This window comes from Porites lutea, chromosome 14, assembly GCF_958299795.1.
Source record: "Porites lutea chromosome 14, jaPorLute2.1, whole genome shotgun sequence".
Lineage (NCBI taxonomy): Eukaryota > Metazoa > Cnidaria > Anthozoa > Scleractinia > Poritidae > Porites > Porites lutea.
Genome location: NC_133214.1, coordinates 702,752 through 722,772, shown reverse-complemented (window position 1 = coordinate 722,772; position 20,021 = coordinate 702,752). Strand labels below are relative to the sequence as shown.

The 20,021-nt window shown below is 37.1% G+C and overlaps 2 protein-coding genes across 2 annotated transcripts; one reads left to right on the top strand and one right to left on the bottom strand.

Moving 5' to 3' along the window:
* The first annotated feature begins 298 nt into the window (after nt 1-298).
* On the top strand, nt 299-8,723 carry LOC140924331 (peptide-N(4)-(N-acetyl-beta-glucosaminyl)asparagine amidase-like). Its single transcript, XM_073374361.1, has 11 exons — nt 299-402; nt 2,073-2,283; nt 3,199-3,387; nt 3,721-3,956; nt 4,746-4,856; nt 5,039-5,182; nt 5,728-5,777; nt 6,102-6,237; nt 6,954-7,019; nt 7,220-7,406; nt 7,966-8,723. The coding sequence occupies exons 1-11, from the start codon at nt 361-363 to the stop codon at nt 8,139-8,141; spliced, it is 1,548 nt and encodes a 515-aa protein (XP_073230462.1). The 5' UTR covers nt 299-360; the 3' UTR covers nt 8,142-8,723.
* A 2,040-nt stretch (nt 8,724-10,763) lies between these two features.
* Nucleotides 10,764-19,876, bottom strand: LOC140924197 (ESF1 homolog). The gene is made up of 17 exons (XM_073374234.1): nt 19,641-19,876; nt 19,203-19,284; nt 18,964-19,053; nt 18,786-18,858; nt 17,972-18,221; nt 17,391-17,511; nt 17,151-17,200; nt 16,460-16,576; nt 16,245-16,332; nt 15,569-15,728; nt 15,163-15,397; nt 14,352-14,572; nt 13,729-13,906; nt 13,070-13,296; nt 12,470-12,558; nt 11,889-11,916; nt 10,764-11,541 (listed from the first exon to the last, which is right to left on the bottom strand). Exons 1-17 carry the CDS (start codon nt 19,686-19,688, stop codon nt 11,460-11,462), a joined length of 2,139 nt encoding a protein of 712 aa, XP_073230335.1. The 5' UTR covers nt 19,689-19,876; the 3' UTR covers nt 10,764-11,459.
* Nucleotides 19,877-20,021: the final 145 nt, after the last annotated feature.

Below are 20,021 nucleotides of genomic sequence, written 5' to 3'. Positions count from 1 at the left end.
AGAAAACCGTTTACATAAAAACCCGTAAAACGGCCATAAATCGGCCCGTGGACCACACAGGAGAGACGTAACACACATTTTAAGTAAGGTAAGCTATTTTTTATTGAAATCCTTTCATTTTCGTAGGTTACGGAAACGATAGGTTTTTTTCCTATACAAATCCTTATATTTTGAATGTTACGCAACAATGCCGATGCTCGCCGATGCTCATATTTCGAGCTTGGGCTACCTGTGGTAAGTTTCGTTTTGTGAATGTAGTTATTATATTACTCCATGAAAAAACATGGTAATTCTAATTTGAAAATTTGTCTTCCTGCTTCGTCATGGTAAAGGATACACTGCACTCTGTAGGTTTTAGTGATGGCTACCGCTTTCGGGTTACTGGATTATTACGGACAGCAGGTACGTTTAAAGAGGTTTCAAAACCTCAAACAGGACATAGGGCATTTCGATGACCTAACTTTTTCTTCAAAGTGTTTCTAATACGTTTGTTTACATGATATAAAATGTTTTATGAACATTGTCAATTTCTTTGCTTTCCAAAGCTCTGTAGACCGCTTCCTTTCGATTTCATGGCCTTCGATTTTATGATATTATTACCTTAAAAACATTCACGATATTTGTTATCGATCTTTAATTCACATTTTGGTGATTGTAAAAATTAATGATGAAGATTGCCTGATTGGTCCATGTATTGATTTGCTAATGGCTTAATTTACAACAACTACGAAATCACACATGATTAGAAATTGAAAAATTCATTCTGTTGCAAGAATTATGCTGGCACTTTTCACCCAATACCCTGCGAGCAGAGGCCCTGCCATCTTCCTAGATAAGTCTTATCTAAGAAGATTGAAGGGCCTCTGCTCGCAGGGTATTCACCCAAGGGTATTAAAGCCAAATTCAAAGTAAGAGATTCAGTTTAAATAGACCAACCTGTACGTGGATCTTAGCTAAAATGTAAGCTTAAATTTAAAATTTTGCCTTTTTTTGCAAAGAGGGGACCTTGTAGTCTTTGTATTTCTTTACTGCGCTTTTCAAAAACAAGTGAACTCTGAAGTTCAAAAGCTGCCTTCACAATTAATTGCATTTTTCGCTGCCATCAATCATAATTGCAAATACAAGCAACAAATCCTGATACACAGAAACACACAAAACAGATCGAAATCCACCAATCACAAATCTCAAACCGTGACCTTTTGAACCCGTTGAAGTAAACTTCTGTTTCCTAAAGGCTTGTTTTCACTAGCGACAGAGTCAGAGTCATAATCAGAAGTGTAGGGCTTATATCTAGTGAAAACAGCATTCCGATTCCCCTTACGGCTCCATCGCTTATGTTCCGCTTATGATCTAGTGAAAACCAGATTGTCGGAGTCGGAAGCACAAGCGGAAGAACTATATCAATCACATAGCGTGGGAACGTGCATTGTAATCGGTTTATCCTTCCGCTTCTGCTTCCAACTCTGACAATCTGGTTTTCACTAGATCATGCAGAACGTAAGTGACGGAGTCGTAAGCGGGGTCGGAAGAAATGGAAACATTCTGATTCTTCTGACTCCGATTCCATCACGCTTATGACTTTGCTTACAACTTGGATTTTTGATTTTCACCAGGTCATAAGTGCTCTTATGACTCCGCTTATGACTCCGACTCTGTCACTAGTGAAAACCAGCCTGAAGAGGTCCACTGAGATGATTGACAGGAGCAAAAAAATGTAAGCGTCATTTGGCTTTTGAACTTCAGAATTGGCATGTTTTTGAAAAGCACAGTAACTACTTACACACATCTGTCATTACATAAGCAGCGAATGGATACCTTTGTTGTCCATGGGCAGTGTCTGAGAAGAAAACCCTTTTTTAAAGCTTCAGTTTAATTTGAGTTTGTACAAAATTTATCATCTGAAAATTATAATTCATCTTAGCCTGAGAGAACAGCTTCTCCCCTCACTCACATTTAATTACCTAGCAGAAAGGAGCAAGGAAAAACAGCAGTATTAATTTGCAGGTTAACTTCATCTTGGCCATGAGATGTATCTGGAAACCAACTGTTAAACATATTCCTTTTTTAAACAGAATGAAAGGGAATTTTTTGCAAGACTGCAATCTTTAGATGAAGGTGTGCATCTTTATGAAGATCCACATTTGCAAGAAGAAGCCTTGAGTCATGTACCAGTTCAGGAGTTAAAGGAAAGAGCAAGGGAGGCTTGTGAAAAAAGCAAAGAATGTGGACAAGATGGTGTGGATGAAAAAGATTGTTTTTTGTTGGAGGTTCTTGCATGGTTTGGTATGTAGAATCAATATGTTTGTTTGTTGAACCATAACAGGGGCTGTATGCATGGTATGCACATGCACCTGACAAAGTCGAGGGTACTAAAATGAAATAAATGAAATAAAAATGTGAATAAGAAAAAAATAAATAAAAATTGATCATTGTCTAAAATGTAGTTTGCCTCAATTCATTTAACTTTCCTTGTTTCCTTGAAATAATTTTTTTCTAAAACAACGGACTGTTTTTTTCCACACCCTAATGTCAGTTTCCAGAGAAACAACCTGATTCATTGGTGGACCAAATCTGATGTTCTTTAGTCAATGAATCCAAAAAGACGACAAAAAATTTTATAACTTGTTTACGTCATTTCATATCCATTAATTAAACACTTGGGCTTATTACGTAACCTCACGTTAAATGAAAGAACATGAAAAATACTAGAGACTTTGGGGGCAGGGTGGGGTGGGTTGGGGGGTGGCAAGCAGAGGAATCTGGAACATTGTGCGTACCTCTAGAAAAATCCGGGCTATGCCTATGCATAATTCTCTTAACCCTTTAAACCCTAATATGAAAATTGAGATTCTCACTAACTCTCCCTATACTTTTTCAATAGAAGTAGTGGGGAGAATTTTTTGAAATATCAATTACGCTCATCTTCCTTGATCATGCACTCAATTCTCATGACCACTCTGTTTTCTAAAGCATTGATATAATAAGGAGAAATTTCATGCTGATCACTCTTAGGGCTTAAAGGGTTAAATGCAGGTGCTTACACTTGGTCCTGAAGGTGTCTTAATTCTTATATTAATTTATTTTATTCATTTAATGTATTTATTCTTTTGACTTAAAAAAGGGGAATAGTAGAGCTTAAATAATATTAACATCTCTTAATCTCAGTTTATATGACAACAACTCAAGCTGTTCTTTCAGGCACCTTTTTTCACTGGGTGGATAAACCAATTTGTGCAGATTGTGGTACTATGACAGAATCCAACGGAGGAGCACATCCAACTGAAGAAGAGAGACAGTGGCTAGCAGGGAGAGTTGAATTATATAAATGCCCAAACTGTGGGAAAGATGAAAGGTTTCCTAGATACAACCATCCAAGAAAACTACTGGGTAAGTTTACAAGTTGGAGATTACCAAAAGGCACTGGGACCTATTTTTTACAATTATCTGAAACCTTGATGCAAAACATTAAATGGGAATGTGTTAATATGAAAAGAGGCACACTAACAGAAGACTTATAACTCATCACAAATGCTCCTAGGATCACAAGCTGAGAAAGGCTAACAAGTTTTCAAGAATTTGCAATTATTTTGTCTATCTGTACCTTCTTTTGTATGTGCTCTGTTATTTACTGGTTTATCCCCGTCTCACACACAACTGGGAGCCATGCCAAGTTTCATTAAGTTCCTTGCAAGAAATGGCTACTGTCTTGTCTTTTTACAGAAACCCGTCATGGCAGATGCGGTGAGATTGCAAATTTTAAAGCATTGATGCTGCAGTCACTTGGTTTTGAGGTGCGACATGTCACTGACTGGACAGATCATGTGTGGGTGGAAGTCTACTCAGAATCTCAACAAAGATGGATTATCTGTGACGGAGGCAAATGTGATGACTTCCTGCTTTATGAACAGGGCTGGGGAAAGAAATTAACTTACATTGTGGCATTTTCTAAAGATGAGGTGTGCTATGCCTTTAAGATCATTTATAGTCCTAGCTTTTTAGTTATTCATACAGAGGCCCACATAGCAGAGTATGTATGTCCCTAGTCTGAATTTTAAAAAGTGGCTGTTTCACATCTTGGGGAGTGGGCCATGTCCTGTTGGTATTTTGCTATAATTGCATCTGTGATTGTCCTTTTTACTGTCACAGTTTCAACAAAACTTTGTTGTTTATCGCCATTTCATCTGTGTAATGTCATTGTTTCAAGGCCATGTTGCTTGTCAAAATTTTACCCTAAGGGGGCCTCTAGACAAATTGCCACTAGAATTTGGCTGACCTCAGCAGTAGCATATTAGTCTTGTGTAATAAAAAGCTTGTAAATTCGTGCTGGATCATCTCTGTTCACATGATTGATTCCTTCTTCTTTCAAAGGAGAAGTAAAAAGCCACTCAGCTGAGAAAGGTTGTAGGCCCATTGTGCCTTTCATGACCTGTGTTTAGGGATGGCATGGGTTTCTCTTCTTGGCAAATTAGGTAGTATTATTTTTTATAGGGCCTGAAACCAGTAGCAATCAGTGCAAAAGATAAATTTAGTTATTTGCTCACCCAGTCAGTTAGTCATTCAGTCAGTCATCCCTTCATTCATTGACATTTTGTTCACCCATTCATTCATCAATTCATTCCTTCATTAACCAGCCTTAATTCTCAAAAGAAGTAATGTTACCTTAGTTATAAATTAACAAGTTTAAACTTCTCTTCAACTATCATTCATCATGCATCAAACTCAAATGATTTCTTTTGTGTTCTTAGGTAGTGGATGTTACTTGGAAATACTCGGTGAACCACGATGAAGTTACACAAAGAAGATTAATGGTTCGCGAAGAATGGCTATCAAGAGCAATAGGGTTATTTAACCAACAGGCAAGTATAACTGAAGCAAGGTATCAGATTGAAATAAACAAATTAGTAAGTTATTAAAACCTTTAAAAGCCAGTTGAAAGGCTCCATTTGATTTATGCTTTCACAGGAATTTCAAAATAATTTTTCAAGAAGTTATTCATAAATCCAGATGATATTTTAATGGGCAGTTTGCTTTTTACCAGCGCCAACTAAACCTGCCTATGGAGCGTCGCATTGCCTTACGAGAGCGTTTTGTCAGGGAACTTGTGGAATTCTTTTCAAACCACAAAGGGAAATTGTTTGGGACGGCTGCATGGAGACACATGATAGGAAAACCTGAATCTTTGGTAACACATTTTTTCACTTTTTTTAGTCTTTTAACCTTAGCAGGAAGGTATGTTTCATCTGATAATTATTCAGACCCCTGGGGAGGTTCTCCACTTTAAAAATGAAAATATCCAGTGATCCACAGACAAATTCTCCACACTGATCTCCAGACATTTTGCTTACAGAATTAGTTGCAAGAATTTGACGAAAGATCAAAGCAATTTCTCTTTGGTGATCATTAAATAATTCTCTTGATCTGTCTTTTGACTGTATATTGATCTTAGTAGGAGAAAATTGATGTTGGTCACCCTTGGGACTTAAAGGGTCCAGAGTGTGTATTTGTAACACTTAAGGACACTAAAATATTAAACGACCACAGTTAGAGTTGTTGCAGTACTTTTGAGGGGCATTTTAGTACCAAAAGTATGAGATAAAGTAATGTATAGTTGCTGTAAAACTTAAGCATAATCATCAGCCTGGCATAATCAATGTTAAACAGAACAGGCAACATAGTGTACAAACTTGCACTGACCAGCGTGCAAAATGTTTGCTTTTAATCTTGCAGCATGAACCATATATTTTTGTACCAACTGATGAAGAGATAAACAACAAAAGGTACCAATACCTCTTATTTTGCTTTTTAAGCTAGAGCTTCTTTTTTGTCTGCATGCTGATATGAGGGGTGCTCAGGTTTAAGGCAGATTTGGTGACAACAATGCAACATTAGGGTAGATGAGAGAAGCACACAGTAAGAACTGAACACAATGATCTGACCACTGTCCTCAGTGTTGTCTTTGCTAAACCACCCAATAATATATTATTCTAGTTATGGGGAGGTGTGAAGAAGTTTCTTGAGTTTGAAACTTTGCACTTGGACTGGGATTGGTTAAGTGTCGGAGTAAATTATACATTATTTTATGATATTCATTGTTTTTATAGACTGACTTTGAGTTATTGCTGTGCAAGTGATAAATACTTCCGTGGATCCAAAAAGGAAACATTCCTGGAGGGGTGGAAGTCTGGGGCAGCAGAAGTGATCTCAGTGTTCAGAAAATATGAGTATGATTGGACAACAGTAAGTGTTGTATGTATGTAACAGGCACACCAACATAAGCGGGGGTACGAGTGTGTCAGATGTATTAATTAACATCTGGTGGCACAGTGTGGAAATCTAACACAGCAGAACTGAACTCATTGTCTGGAAGTATAAGTTTGTCTGCACAGGCATAGTAATTAATCTGGAATGGGACAAGTTATCTCTATATTTTTCGGGCAGTGTACAGGTATAGTTGTCACAGGCATACCAACATAGATAGGATATATTGTCCATATGGATGTGCCACAGGCAGGACAAGCTAGTGGTAAAGGATAGAAATCTAGTTTGGGGGAAGTGATCTCTGTTTATGCACAGGCTAATGATCCATGCAAGTATAATCATACCAACATAGATTAGACATAGGGCTGATATGGGTGTGTCTTAGGTATGGCAGCAAGGTTTGGAATGGAGGAAATCTAGAGCAGTAGTTCTCATTGGTCAGCAAATACATGTATAAATGGGCACGAGTTAGTGCAGCTTCTTTGTCATGCAAATTTTCAAACTACAGATAAATGGAGCTATGAATGTTTCACAGATAGTACAACAAAACTGTCTGGTGTAGAGCTGTTAGTCATATAGTGAAGAAGAATTAATCTTGGTATTTAGCAGATATGAGTATTATTGGACAAAGTGTGTATTGCAGTAACACCAACATGGGGGATTTAAATATTGTAAAAATAATTTGTCAATTGTAGGTGCTTTCTTATCTCCTTGAGAGAGGAGTCCAGGAAGGTGACCTGACATTCTTACAGACAGGAAATGTAAGCATATTATATTTTATAGAAAATTTACTGCTTTTGTGAGAAAGATGTGAATGATATGGAACAGACAAAGTTGTCATATCTTAATGTTAATTCACAGTGACCTGAATATATATGTGAAAATTTAGTATTAAAATGCTTCTGATTTGTGAATCCTTTTATTTTTCTGACAATAAAAATTGGTTTATTATTTTTGTCAGGCCTACCTGGCGCGACTACAGGGCTCTCCATCTGGCATGATTGCATGGAAGGTGGATTTGACTTCCTCTGATTTAGTGATTGACACAGTTACTATAACGGCCAAGGTCACTACAACAGAAACTGGGCGAGTGGACTGGAAACTAGTGGGGGATGATGAAGACACACAAAGCCTCGATTTTAGTAATGGTGTGTACTTCACCCATTACATGAACTAACGTAATTTTCCTATCTGTAAATAGAATAAAGGAATTCAACCAGGAAAATAATTCCCAACTTCATGTTGTAGAAAATAGTAGTTCCACATGAAAGTACTGTTATTTGTCTTTCTTGTTGTTTGCATGACAGGATTTCACAAAATAAGAGTTACAACTGCAATATTGATTGATTGATTGATTGATGTAGTGACTAGCTAAGTAACTGTTTGACACAATCCTTAGTTCACTGACTTACTGTTATGACATACTGACTGGTTTTGCACACATAAAAGGGCACAAATAAAATAGAAGCAATGTATGAAAGGCCACGCGTAAACTTAAAAATTAAACAAGGTTCAACTTTTCCATTTACCCATGACTCTCAATACGTTACCTCTATTTTGTTAACACGGCAGAGAAAATCCACCCTTACTGGTGGATTGTCTGATGGTAAGTAACTGCTTCATTGAAGAATGAAGAGCCAAACTCATTCATTCTTAAAACATTATGCTCACGCACATAATTTATATAATATCTTTGGTACCTTGCAGATCAGAAGTTACTAACAACTTCATCCTTAAGTGACTCCAAGACTCTGAAACTAACAGCTAAACTCAGTGGAGGAAGAGGAGATGTTGCCTGGAAACAAGCACAGTTATTTAGCCAGCCAATCAGAAGCGAAAATGATTTTACCTTTGATATCACCATCACTCTACGTATTCCATAGTGTAACACATTTAAACATATTAACCTCTACCATTTGCACCAATATTCTCCAAAATATTTTATTATTTATTTTCTGTGTCACTGATAAGGAAAATTTTTGTATGGATTATGGTCAAGATATTGTTTGCTGATCATTTACTTTTTTTAACACCTTTGTGTCAAAAAATTATACCTCAGTGACATTCTGAGGACAAATTAAAATGTGGCCCACCTTAAAGGACAGGATGCATGAATTCAAGATTTTCTTCCCCTTTGTATTTAAAATATAATAGATTAAGTTGTAAGTGTTTTACAAGTAAAATATGTATTTGTAAGTAGAATTCAGTGATCAAGTGTAAATCAAGTTGTCAGGTTTGATGTCAAATATCACAGAATTGAAATATGTGGCAATTTTGACCCATCATATGTCTATTTAATTTGACCCAGTGGTCATCTGGGTACAGAATCAAGTGAATTAGCAAGTTGAGGTGGAATGGGAACCTTATTTATAAAAATCAATTACTTTATCAGTGTGAAGGGATTGGGACTGGGGATTGTGTCAAATAGTCACACAAAGGGTGAATAAAGAGATGTACAAGACCTATTATGTATGTCATCTTTCTTCTAACCTTTTTAAATTTGTAGATAATTTTATACGTGGACTTGAGGACGTTGGTTTGGGGACAAAATTTGAAATTTCGCATCGGTTTGCTAATTGTCAATGTGAAGCAAGAAATATTTTTGCAGTGGTGTTTTAGAGGAGGCGGGATGGGATCAGCGAATATATAACATGACCTGGCTTTGATTGTTTGGATGGAAGAACGAGGCTAGTGAAAGCAAATTAAAATACTAGGAGTTATGCAAGGCAAATAAGTCATATCCCCCTGCATTTTAATGGACAACCCTCTTGCCCTTTTAAAATTTGTTGCTCATGAATAACTTTTCGATCACGTATTGTTTAAATAAACACAACGCCATAACTCGAATTAAAACAATATCAATCTCATCTTATTGTAGGCAAACCTGCTTAGCCACAGGAGAATTTTCAGAATTACGGAAAGCCTTAAAACCTGATTCTCACTGTTATTTCCTGGTAAAACTTTGGAAACTTTTAGTCAATTATCCTCACCTCTTATACTCCACCGGTGGATTATTTTGCATTTTTCAGCATTTGTGCCTCAATTCTTTTAGTCTTTGTCTTTGACGGCGGATTTCTCGGCTTATCCTCGGTCTAATAGGCTGTTACGTTCACGAGTAACGAGAATTAAGAAAACAAAAAAGTCACCACAATAGACCCAAAGATAATAAAAGGTAAAACAACAAAGAAACTTTCTTACCTCCACGCCGTGTTACACCCAACTCCTTCTTCCGTAAAAATGTCGTTCAACCGATCCTGTGGATGGAAATTGAAATCTCAGCTTCTGGCCCGTTCACGTCAACCCCAAAAAGCAGCGTCTCCTGATACTTTTCTTAAGGTTTAGTGTAAAATTTAACGTAAAAACTGCTTTGTGTAGTAAAATTGTATGCCTCGAAATCACTCGAAGTTGCTGTTTTTACATTACTTCAGACAACTAATTCGAAATGCGAAATTGAAAAAACTAACATTATGAAAAGCCTGAAGCCTTGTTCATGCCACCAATGTCACTAAGAAATGTTAAAAAACAACAACAACAACAAGTAACAGTAAACACATTTTTCTTCAGTGTATTTTTGGTTCCCTTGAGGAATTCTCGCCAATGAATATAATTAGCAAAAAAAAAACTTTGCACGTGCAGCATACTTTTTTTCTAATTAGCAAAAAAAAACAACTTTGCACGTGCAGCACACTTTTTTGTACATTTCCTTGACGTTGTTTTACACGACGGAAACTTTTTTTACCTTCCTATTCACATGTTTTATGGAGGAAATGTTTGTGTTCGTGTTCACTCTGTTTTTTCACTGCCGCTCATTTTCTCTTTGGTAGCCGCTAGCATTTCTCATTTCCTAACCGCCGCTATATAATTTTCATGTTTTTGTTCCAACGAAACTGGTCTTCGTTGTTATTTATTTCTCGCTCTAGCTCTTTCCCTGTTATTTAAGTTAATGTAGACATTAAAATTTAGTGGAAAGAAAGACTCGTTTCTCTTGGGTTTTTGTTTTGTTTTTTTTTTATCTCCAAAAGGCCGGGCGGCCATGTGATTAGCCACCGAAACGAGCGAGTTACTTGAAATGGAAAATTTCACCTCAGCCATAACATACTCCTCCCCTGACGGGCTGACGTCTGACTCCCTTCCCCCTCCCCCAGCGTCTGTACGGACGGGAGGTCGTGCGCGACGTCATAACCAAATACAGTCAACTCTCTCTTAACGGACACCTCTATAAGACGGACACCTCTGTAAAACGGACACCTAGAGTTGGTCCCTGCTTTTCTTTACTCCCTTTATTTGACTCTCTATAAGACAGACACCTCTCTAAGATGGACACTTAGTGCCAGTCCCAAAGGTGTCCGTCTTAGGGAGAGTTGACTGTATTCTTGGATGTGTAGATTACCAAATTTTCTTAGCTATGGTGCTCCGCTCGCGAGGAGCTCCGCTAACACATAACCCAACGCTTCTGACCGATGACCCTTACTTACAAAGAAAATAAAAAACATTAGTGACCATGCTTGTTTACAACTTTGTTTATTTAGAGCGCTGAATAAAATTCCATTTGTGATGCAATAAAAAGAGCCGAAGTTAGGCTAATACAAGCTCTGCAGTAAAATCAGTGTTCGTGGGATTTTAGCAATAAGCGGAGAGTGTCCAAATGTTGATAACAAGGCATTTCTGACTTGCTTGAATCCTCTTTTTGATTTGAGGCCACAAAAAAATGGTGTTCTGAAGACTAGGTTTAAATCTCAGGTCTGCACCTTGTCCTTGTCAGGGCAGAGACAACGCAATTATTGCTGTTGTAGCCGAAAAATGATGTTTTGTTACACGACTGAAGGATCTGGGTCGACGATATGTCAAAGAGAATCGTCGCTCATTAAGGCATCATAAGGAGACTGAGCACTAAGCATTCTGGGATAGTTTTGGTAGACAAGCTGAACAATGAGTGGCTACCAATAGAAAACATAAATTTATCATATATGAGGCTGGCAAAACGATCCAATCATCCAAGTGTTGAAAGTAAGCGCACATAATCCTGCGTAAGAGGTTTGAGCAAGTCCTCTAACTCTGTACGGTACGTTCTCGTTAGAAGTCAACAGAGGGTCTTTGCCCGGCATTTTGGGTAGCTTGAGAGACGAGGAACTGGGAACCAATCACGTGGCTAACGATGGCGCCCTGGGGACCAAACAGGGCTGCGTGATACATCAAAAACTTTACTGCTTTAATCTTTTCTTCTTTTTCTGTTCATAGAATTGTCCTGTTTTTGACTTCACTGATTTCACCAACAAAGACAAGCTATTGAGTAACAAACAAGAAAAAATACAAGAACGATCAACAACGTCAATGATCAAGTCCATGAGTGTAAATAAACGAACAGTGAAATTTAGCTTCCTGTTGAGGAGAAAACTCAATATGATAAAAGTTCACAAAAACAACTTCTCCAGGAAAAGTGTCAACTCCAACACGTTATAATTTTATATCAGACCTGTTTCGTAAAATGTGACCTCTTTTCAGTGTGATAATTTCACATTTTCTTGACGTAAAAATTTTAGCGAGAAGAACCAGACGCCAGTGGTAGTAAAGAAAGAAAGACTATTTTAATATAATATATTTAACTGCTTCCGTACAGATCTTCAACTCACCTGGGATCTTTTCTCTGGCTTTGGTCTCCTGTAACGAAAAGAAAAGTACATTGCTTGATTACAAGTTGGTTTTGTATAGATAGTTTTCGCACGTTGAACAAATGAGACATAAATTAATTCATAAAGGTATCGTCATCATCATCACCAACGACATCACCATCGCTGTCATCACCAAAATGATCATCATAAACGCCATACAAACCATCACTGCCACCATTTTCTCTCCTCAACATACAAGCACCATCACCTTGACAATGGCTACCAACACCTTGTCATCATCATCACTCTCGTCGTCATCATCATCATCATCATCCCTATTCATCATTCCACACCATCATCATCACCTTCACCATCGCCACGAGCACCTTTACTTCATCATCATCATCATATCATCATCATCATCATCTTTATCTTCATCATCATCATCATCATCACCTTCTTCATCTTCATCTTCAACGTCACCATGTCACCGTATATCGTCACGAAAAAAGTCTTCAGCACTTTACGAAACGGGAAACCAACGAACGTAAGAAAGGCCAAAATTCCAAACCTAACCCTCCGATCTACAAGATCTTACTCACCTTCAACACTTTTTGCCTGGTCGGTTTTTCCTTCAGTCTCTCTTCTTCTCTGTCTCTCTTCAATAATGGTTTCCATAGCCTTAGTTTTCCTAGTAACAGACACTTCTATTAGCTATCTAAATATTATTGGCGATTTCTTTGCAAAAGTAGGTCACTAGTCACCGGCCAATAAAAGTTGCCCAGGTAGTCTACTAGAGATGATTCCTATGGAATCAGGCAAAGAGACAATTACTGTCTCCCCCTCTTTCAATAGCCTACGAAGACCTTCCTAGGGTTTCCTTGCGCGGAGGTTACTCCATCAAGTACCACAGGAGAATTGGAAAAAGAGTACTGTTGTTTACTTGCTCCCTCAAAAAAAAAGACGCTGCGGTGACCTATACCTGGGCATATTCTCAGAGCCTCTTTCAATTACGCAAATTTGCGTATGTGCAACGCTTTTGGTCTTGAATACTCGAGTGTTATTCGGATATTCGGAAACAATTCGAATTTATGAGCCTACTGTCTCTCAGCGGAACACGGCGCAAGCGCAGTAGGGTCCGACAACAGATCTGTATTCACATCAGGTACTGCACAGGACACCCAAGTTATTACACATCCTACCTGTATTGGGGATCTGACGGGTCCACAGCGAAATGATGTGAAGTGAACAACGCATCAAATCTAGAATCTTTCAAGTTCACGTTAAAGTTATCATCCACAATTTCTTCTTGGTTTGCTTTTCTTTTCCTTCTCTTCTTGCTTTTTCTTTTTTCACTGTCCATTATTCCCTTCAGACTAAAATGCTGTCGGTCGTCCTTGTCTTCCATTAAAAGTAATTCTAGTTCCTCCTTAAATTGGAAACAAATCAAATAAAACAGGAAATTAATTTAAAACATGAAAATTGAGTGACCTAAAATTTGGTTGGTTAATGCCCAAAACACTTTCAGAATATTCTGCATAATTCTACTTTTTGAAACTATCGTTTAATAACTTAACAGTGTTTCTTGCTATCACTGCAGTATCGAATACGTACTCCAACGAGCTCAAACATACGTGTGATCATAAGACAATTTTTTTAACGTTACGATTGAAGGCTCGACGATGGAAGAAATTATAAAAAGGTATTATGTACTCACTGGCACCGTTATTGCAAACAGTAGAGGTAGACTTCTGCGAAAGAGTCTACAACAATTCAGATATCGAGCAAAAAGTTGTGCGAATGTTGCCAATGATTTTCCGATGAATGTTAGGACTGAAAAGATTAATAACTATTCGTTCACCTTCGCTTTTTTATCCTCCTCAGTTTCTTTCCTGGCTCGTTTTCGATTTTTCTTTGTTTTAGCAGATGCCTTGTCACCTTTGGTTAACCCAAAATCAATTTCTTGACTGAAAAAAGGATCTGACACGTCAACATCTGTGAAACTCTCGTAACTTTCGTCAGGCTCTTTCTCTGATATCCTGAAGCACAACACAAGATAATTATCAGAGGTTTCAAAAAAGCTATCTAGACACCTGTGAAGCTAAACTCGTTTTCCAGTCAATAAGTTGTAATAGGTTCAAAACAGAATCGTGAAATGTTGGATTAGAGGAATACCTTCGTTTACATTTTCTGCTTGATTCACATGCACTTAAGTAACAATCCATCGTTAAGACCACAACATTGAAAGAGCTCCAAACCTTATGTACCCTCTGATAATTAAGTCGTAATAGGATAAACAAATTCAAAAAATCAATCTCACAAATAGATTCTGTTTTGCAATGGATGCCACAATGTTGTTGGGAAAAAAATTGGCCATTTAGAGACTGACGAACTGGTTTCTAAAGGACCTAATCTGACTTTTTTTTACTTGTTCCACACCGAGGGAGTAAAAGTGGAAATCATACTGAAGTATTTGTAACTTACTGCTTGTTTGATGCATCTTTTCTCGTTTGTTTCTCTTTTCTCTTGTCTTTTTTATTTTGTAGATATGTTTCCCATGGCGTCATTTCCTTTCTCTCTTTTTCTTTCATCTTGTTCGTCACCAAGCCCTCTGTGGCTTCTTGCAGGCCTGGTTCCCAAGTGATCTCTATTTCTTGTTCTCTGTCAGCCTCGCAATCTTTTTCTTCAATCTCTCTCAGCAATTGCTTTAAACAAAAAAGCGTAAAAGATCAGCTGAGAAGTAAAATAATTGTTAAAATGCTATAGACCTTTCCTGCATTCAGATCCAGTGAACACATTCTCCCCATTCCAGAAATTTTAAGGGGAATGGGTACAAGCTTCCAGCACAATGATTTCAGGGATCATTTGGACAGGGGTTACTTGCGATTGGTTGATGGTTGCCTTGGATACCACTGACCAATCATAACTAACGCCTCACCCACCCCAAAAACAATCCCAGAAACCACAGCGGCTAAAGCTTGCATCCATTCTCCTTAGAGTAAAAACTGATAAACATATGGCAAATGTCTTCACCCAAAGAAAAAAAGAAATGTTGAAATAAACTAAAAAAACTTGTAAATAACTCACTGAATTTTCCTCGTGTTTTCCCAACATATGACAAATGGTTACTTCTGCTCCAGTATTCAAATATAGAGGCTCAACAAAACAGACTAAAGGAGCTTAAAAACTCAGAATTCCCACATATTCTAGGGCTCTCTTTTTTGTTTCTTTCATCTGGCAGATTTTTCACTTAAGGACTTTGAGAAGCAGCAAAAAAAACTTACTAACATCTCACCTTGTACTTGTCAATTTTCTTGTCTTCATCGTCTGAAAATTCATGATCCTCATTCATTTTTTGATCACCGTCATGTTCATCCTCTTCATCTGATGAAGAAGCAAGGTATGCATTAAAGTCCATTTCTAGCAAATCTTCCTTTTTAAATTTCCTCATGGTTGCTCTTTGTCGCCCAGGGTCGGTTTCATCCCAAGTCAGCTTTACGTTTGTTTGATGAAGTGCAGTCGTAGAAAACCTAGAAACAATAAAACACAAACCCGTCATCAAAAGTTGAGAAAACTTTTTGGGTCTAATAAATTGAGGTGATTAGCACAGTCCCTGACACTATGGACTCCACTATAAAGAAGTTCATTACTTGATATCAGGATAATATCTTAACAAACTCTCAGGTGCTTTGATTACTTACTCTGGGGCACTATACGTCCCTGAGGCGGGTATCCCTGTGGCAACTGAGTGTGGTTCATGGTCAAACTCCATGTCATCTGGGATATACCTAAGGTCAAGTATATTACCACTCAGTTCAAACTCTGTTCCATCACATTCGTCATACAGAACTTCAGCAGTCCCTTACATAAGAAAGGAAAAGAGGTTACTCAAAATTTGTCCAATATGCAACAATGCTATGCATGGAAAATAATTATCTCAAGCTATGTAGTTGAATTATAATACGCTAATTTTGTAACGAGCTTTTGTTACTGACAGCTTTGACAATGTAATAGTGAAATACAATCTAGTAATGAAAAATATGTGTTCAGTGCATGTGTAAGAGTTTACATTTACATAAGGGTTTGTAAAGTCAGATGTAAGTTAAACACATGTTATGTAGTGGGCTATTTGTTCATCAACTGAAGGGAACAGATTTGTGTCCTCTATCTCAAGGCTTGGGTTTGCAAACAAAGAGTTCAGGAAGTAAAAGGTCCCTGCCTAAGTGCAAGGATGTTGGTGGCTAAGCAAACAAGCCCTGCCCCAACTACAACAGGTAACAGCCTGGTCTCTGGTGTTTGCTGAAGGGTTACACTGTCTCACAGAGGAAGGTGAGTGTCTTTCATATGTATACCTTTCCTACCCCTATTAAGCCATACCTGGTGAATCACAATCCATCACTGCATAGTAATACTTAAGTCTGTTTAACTGGTATTGGCGAAGTTTCTCCATGGAAAACCCTGAGCCCTGAGGGATTAAGAAAGAGATTGGTTGCATGTCATAATAACTATTGAACTGGATTCCCTCTCTTAAATTATTATTAGTTTGACTCTGTTCATTATGCTAAGTAAGACCAAGAATTTTTACATCTTACCTCTGTATTTCCATTTTCATTCAAGTTTTCACTTCCACCTTCATCATCTTTTAGTTCAACAGGTCCAAGGCACTCCTCTTTTTGCATTTGTTCCAAGCCATAATCAGAAGGATAAATCTGCAGTGGAAAGAAATACTCTAGTAAATATTATTGTTACAGACAAACTATCGAGGCAGTAGCATAACTGTAAAATAACTTACTGTAAATTCACACTTGAGAGCTTTACAATTGACATAACTTTTTTCAGTTTTTAAAATAACTTGATATTTTAATCATTAACTTTTAGTACTTAAGTATTTAGCATTTAAGGATTTTAATATTTTGGTATTTTTGTAATTATCATTGTATTTGAGTTTCATAGGACCATAAGGGCGACTACAGCCTGACTGTAATATGTGCCCTATTAAAATAAAGTGTCTTTCGTTCACTATGTTCACACTGACCAACTGCACAAAAAATCCCTACTAGTTTACACTGCAATAATTTGATGACTTTGAGCACCAGAAAAATATTATTGCACAAGAAATTGCATGCGTAAACTGCAGGCCTGAAGAAAGACTCCCTCTTATCTGGAACAAAGAGTAGAGTTTAACCCTTTAAACCCTAAGATCAAAATTTGAATTCTCATTTGCTGCCCCTATTCATTTCCTACAGAAGTAGTGGGGAGAAGTTGACAAAATATTTAAGTTACCTTGACTGATTTTATGACACCATCCCTAGGCTTGAAGGAATTAAACAACACTAAGAAATAATCAAAAGACCAGATTAATTAAAACAGCAGCAATGAAATAAGTTATTTGTTCAATACAGGCATTAAAATAACTTGTACCTGTAGTCCAGTCTAAGAGTCCCTACTACACATATTTTGCATCAAATAACACTAAAACAAGGAGGAGAAAGAGAGGAAGAGAAACCTGAGTATGTAACTTACCAAACAGGTCTGTTGCCGTTACTCTGTCCCAATCCAGGTTGCACACCGCAAGACGTCTTGTTGAATCTTTTGTTGTTTTTGTTGAAACATCCATTTCACCCCATGGGTGCTCAATTTCATCCTGTTATATCAATAAATATTAATTATACAATAATAACATTTACAGGTAAGTGGGCTTGATATTTTCCATCCAATAAGATTAAGGAACTGGTAAACCAACCCACTAGCGGGAATTTGTCATGGTAGCATAAATAATCATAGGCAGATCTAGGAAAAATAGTGATTGTTTTCTGAAATAACAAGTGCCAAGGGAGGTTTGGGAAAGTTTTCGGATTTAACTCCCTTGAATACCTTTTCTTGGCTTGGCTTTACTCAGAAGAGGGTCTTTGAGTTACTCTGGTAGAACATTCACCATAGACTGAGCGTATCAGTACCAGAGAATTTGAAATTTTCTTGTATTTGAAAAAAAAAATTAAAATAATGATTCTGAGAAATCTGCCCATTTTCCATAAAATGAAAAAACCGGTGTAGATTCAGGCCTGATAGTAATGTTACAACAGTAGGTAATAATATAAACTCACATCTTTTATTTTCAACTTTAGTTGCCCTTCATCCTCTTCTTCAGAAGACGATTGAACATCTCCTTCTCCCCTGCTGAGATCTATATCCTCCTCTGAACTGCTGCCATTCTCATCTTCATCTTCCTTCTTGCTTCTTATATTTTTTGAACTTTTCTTACCCACCCCTTTGTTATCATCATTTTCCAGCAATTGTAGTTTCTTTTTCATTTTCCTGCCATCTTTTTTAACTGCCTTTTCTTTCTTAGATTTGCTAAAAAAACAAACTTTGGTGTCAATGGCAATAATAATATTAAACAATATTAGCTTTCCGACGTTTTATTAACTCTTTGACAAATGCTTTGGTCATTGTTTGAGCGACAAACATTCTTCTTCATGGACCCATTACTTTAGTTTTTTGTTTAGCTGTTAACAAGAAGATATTAAGAATTAGTAAAATCCAACTAGTGGTTTATTATCAATGCTGCGTTTCTATTGGTTGAGCTACTACTAGGTTATATGTTATAGCCCACTAGTAGCGAAAAGCATGGGCTTTTTGGTGGCAAAAAAAGGATTAAAGGCTAGCTTTAACTAGCTAACTTTTTATAATTCTCGATATTTTTGACCAACTAGTTGGATTTTGCTAAAACAATAATTATTATTCCTCTCGCCCTCATGGTCTCTGAGTCAATAGCCCATTCAGAGCCCATTCGGGCTTGAAGAATAATTGTTAATTATTGTCAATTGTCACATCAGTTACTGTTAGAAGTAAAAGGCTTAACAAGACATCACTTTTATTAAGTATAGTAAATTGAAAATGATGGTCTTCATTAAGCACCTCTTTGCCACTTTCTTCTCTGTTATTTCCCTTCTTTCCTTTTCTTTTGGTTGAAATTCCTCAACCTCATCTTCTACAAAACCAAACAACAAAATATGTTCATTTTTAAGGCAAGACTAAAAAGTTTACCAGTAAATTATTTAGTTGATGATACTTTCATTGACAGTGGAAATCCTACCTTTGTCAGATTCATCAGACATTTCATAAAATCTGTGGAGATCTTCTGTTGATGTTTTCTCAACTCTTGAGCCACGTTTGTCAACAAAATCTGTGGGTAAAATTCTATATTTACATTACAATATATTGACATTTTACACTTTATAATTTGTATTTTTTCTTCTTCTAAAGATGCCACAGGACACCCATGCAGTCAAAAGCTTTATTAACATGTAGATACAAGACCTCTCTATTACTTACACTTTGTTGTGAAGCTTTTATCTGTAAACATTTTCTCAAACCGTCCATCGATCTTAAGTTTCCTCTCTTTACGGGAGATTTTCTGAATAAAGAAACATTAAGATTAAACCAAAATTTCCAGCAATCAAGTATTAACAAACAAGTAGAAAAAAAATATTACCCGATACGTATGTTGGGGTAAATTTTCCATCTCTGGTTATTTTTATTTTTCCTTTGTTTCAACTTCATTAGCATACACTACCATACCCAAAAACAAAACAAAAAATTACCTGAGATAAAAAGCATTTTACGCTTTTTAACAATGAAACATAACATACACAGTACTGAACCAGAAGACATTTAGTATTCAGTACGATTTCAGACAAACTTTCTTCGTATTTCATGCATAAAGAATAAACCGGCACGTTAATGAAGGAGATTAAGTAGATGGTTACTCACTTTGAAGCGAGGATCTTGGGCAACACGTGTGAACCTTGGGTCCTCCATCTTGTTTACAAGGACGATGTTCAGCTGAATACGGTTTGATTAACAAGTACGACCGATTCTTCCTGCTTCTATCTCATTCAGGAAAGTTGAAAACCCTCTTTTTATGTTCAGAAATAATTTCTAAAGCGATGAAAACCTTTTTCGAAACACAAGCCATCAACATGATCAACACAAGGTTTGAAGAACGAAAACTTCCAGGCGCGTTTTGCTTTGGTAACCTCTCACATTGCGCAACATTGGTTTTCAGGTTCTTCGCGGGAAGCTCAAAATTTAAAGCTCTTGGTGAACTCATCACAACGTTCGATGTTGCTGTTGTCATCAAAGCTCCTGATC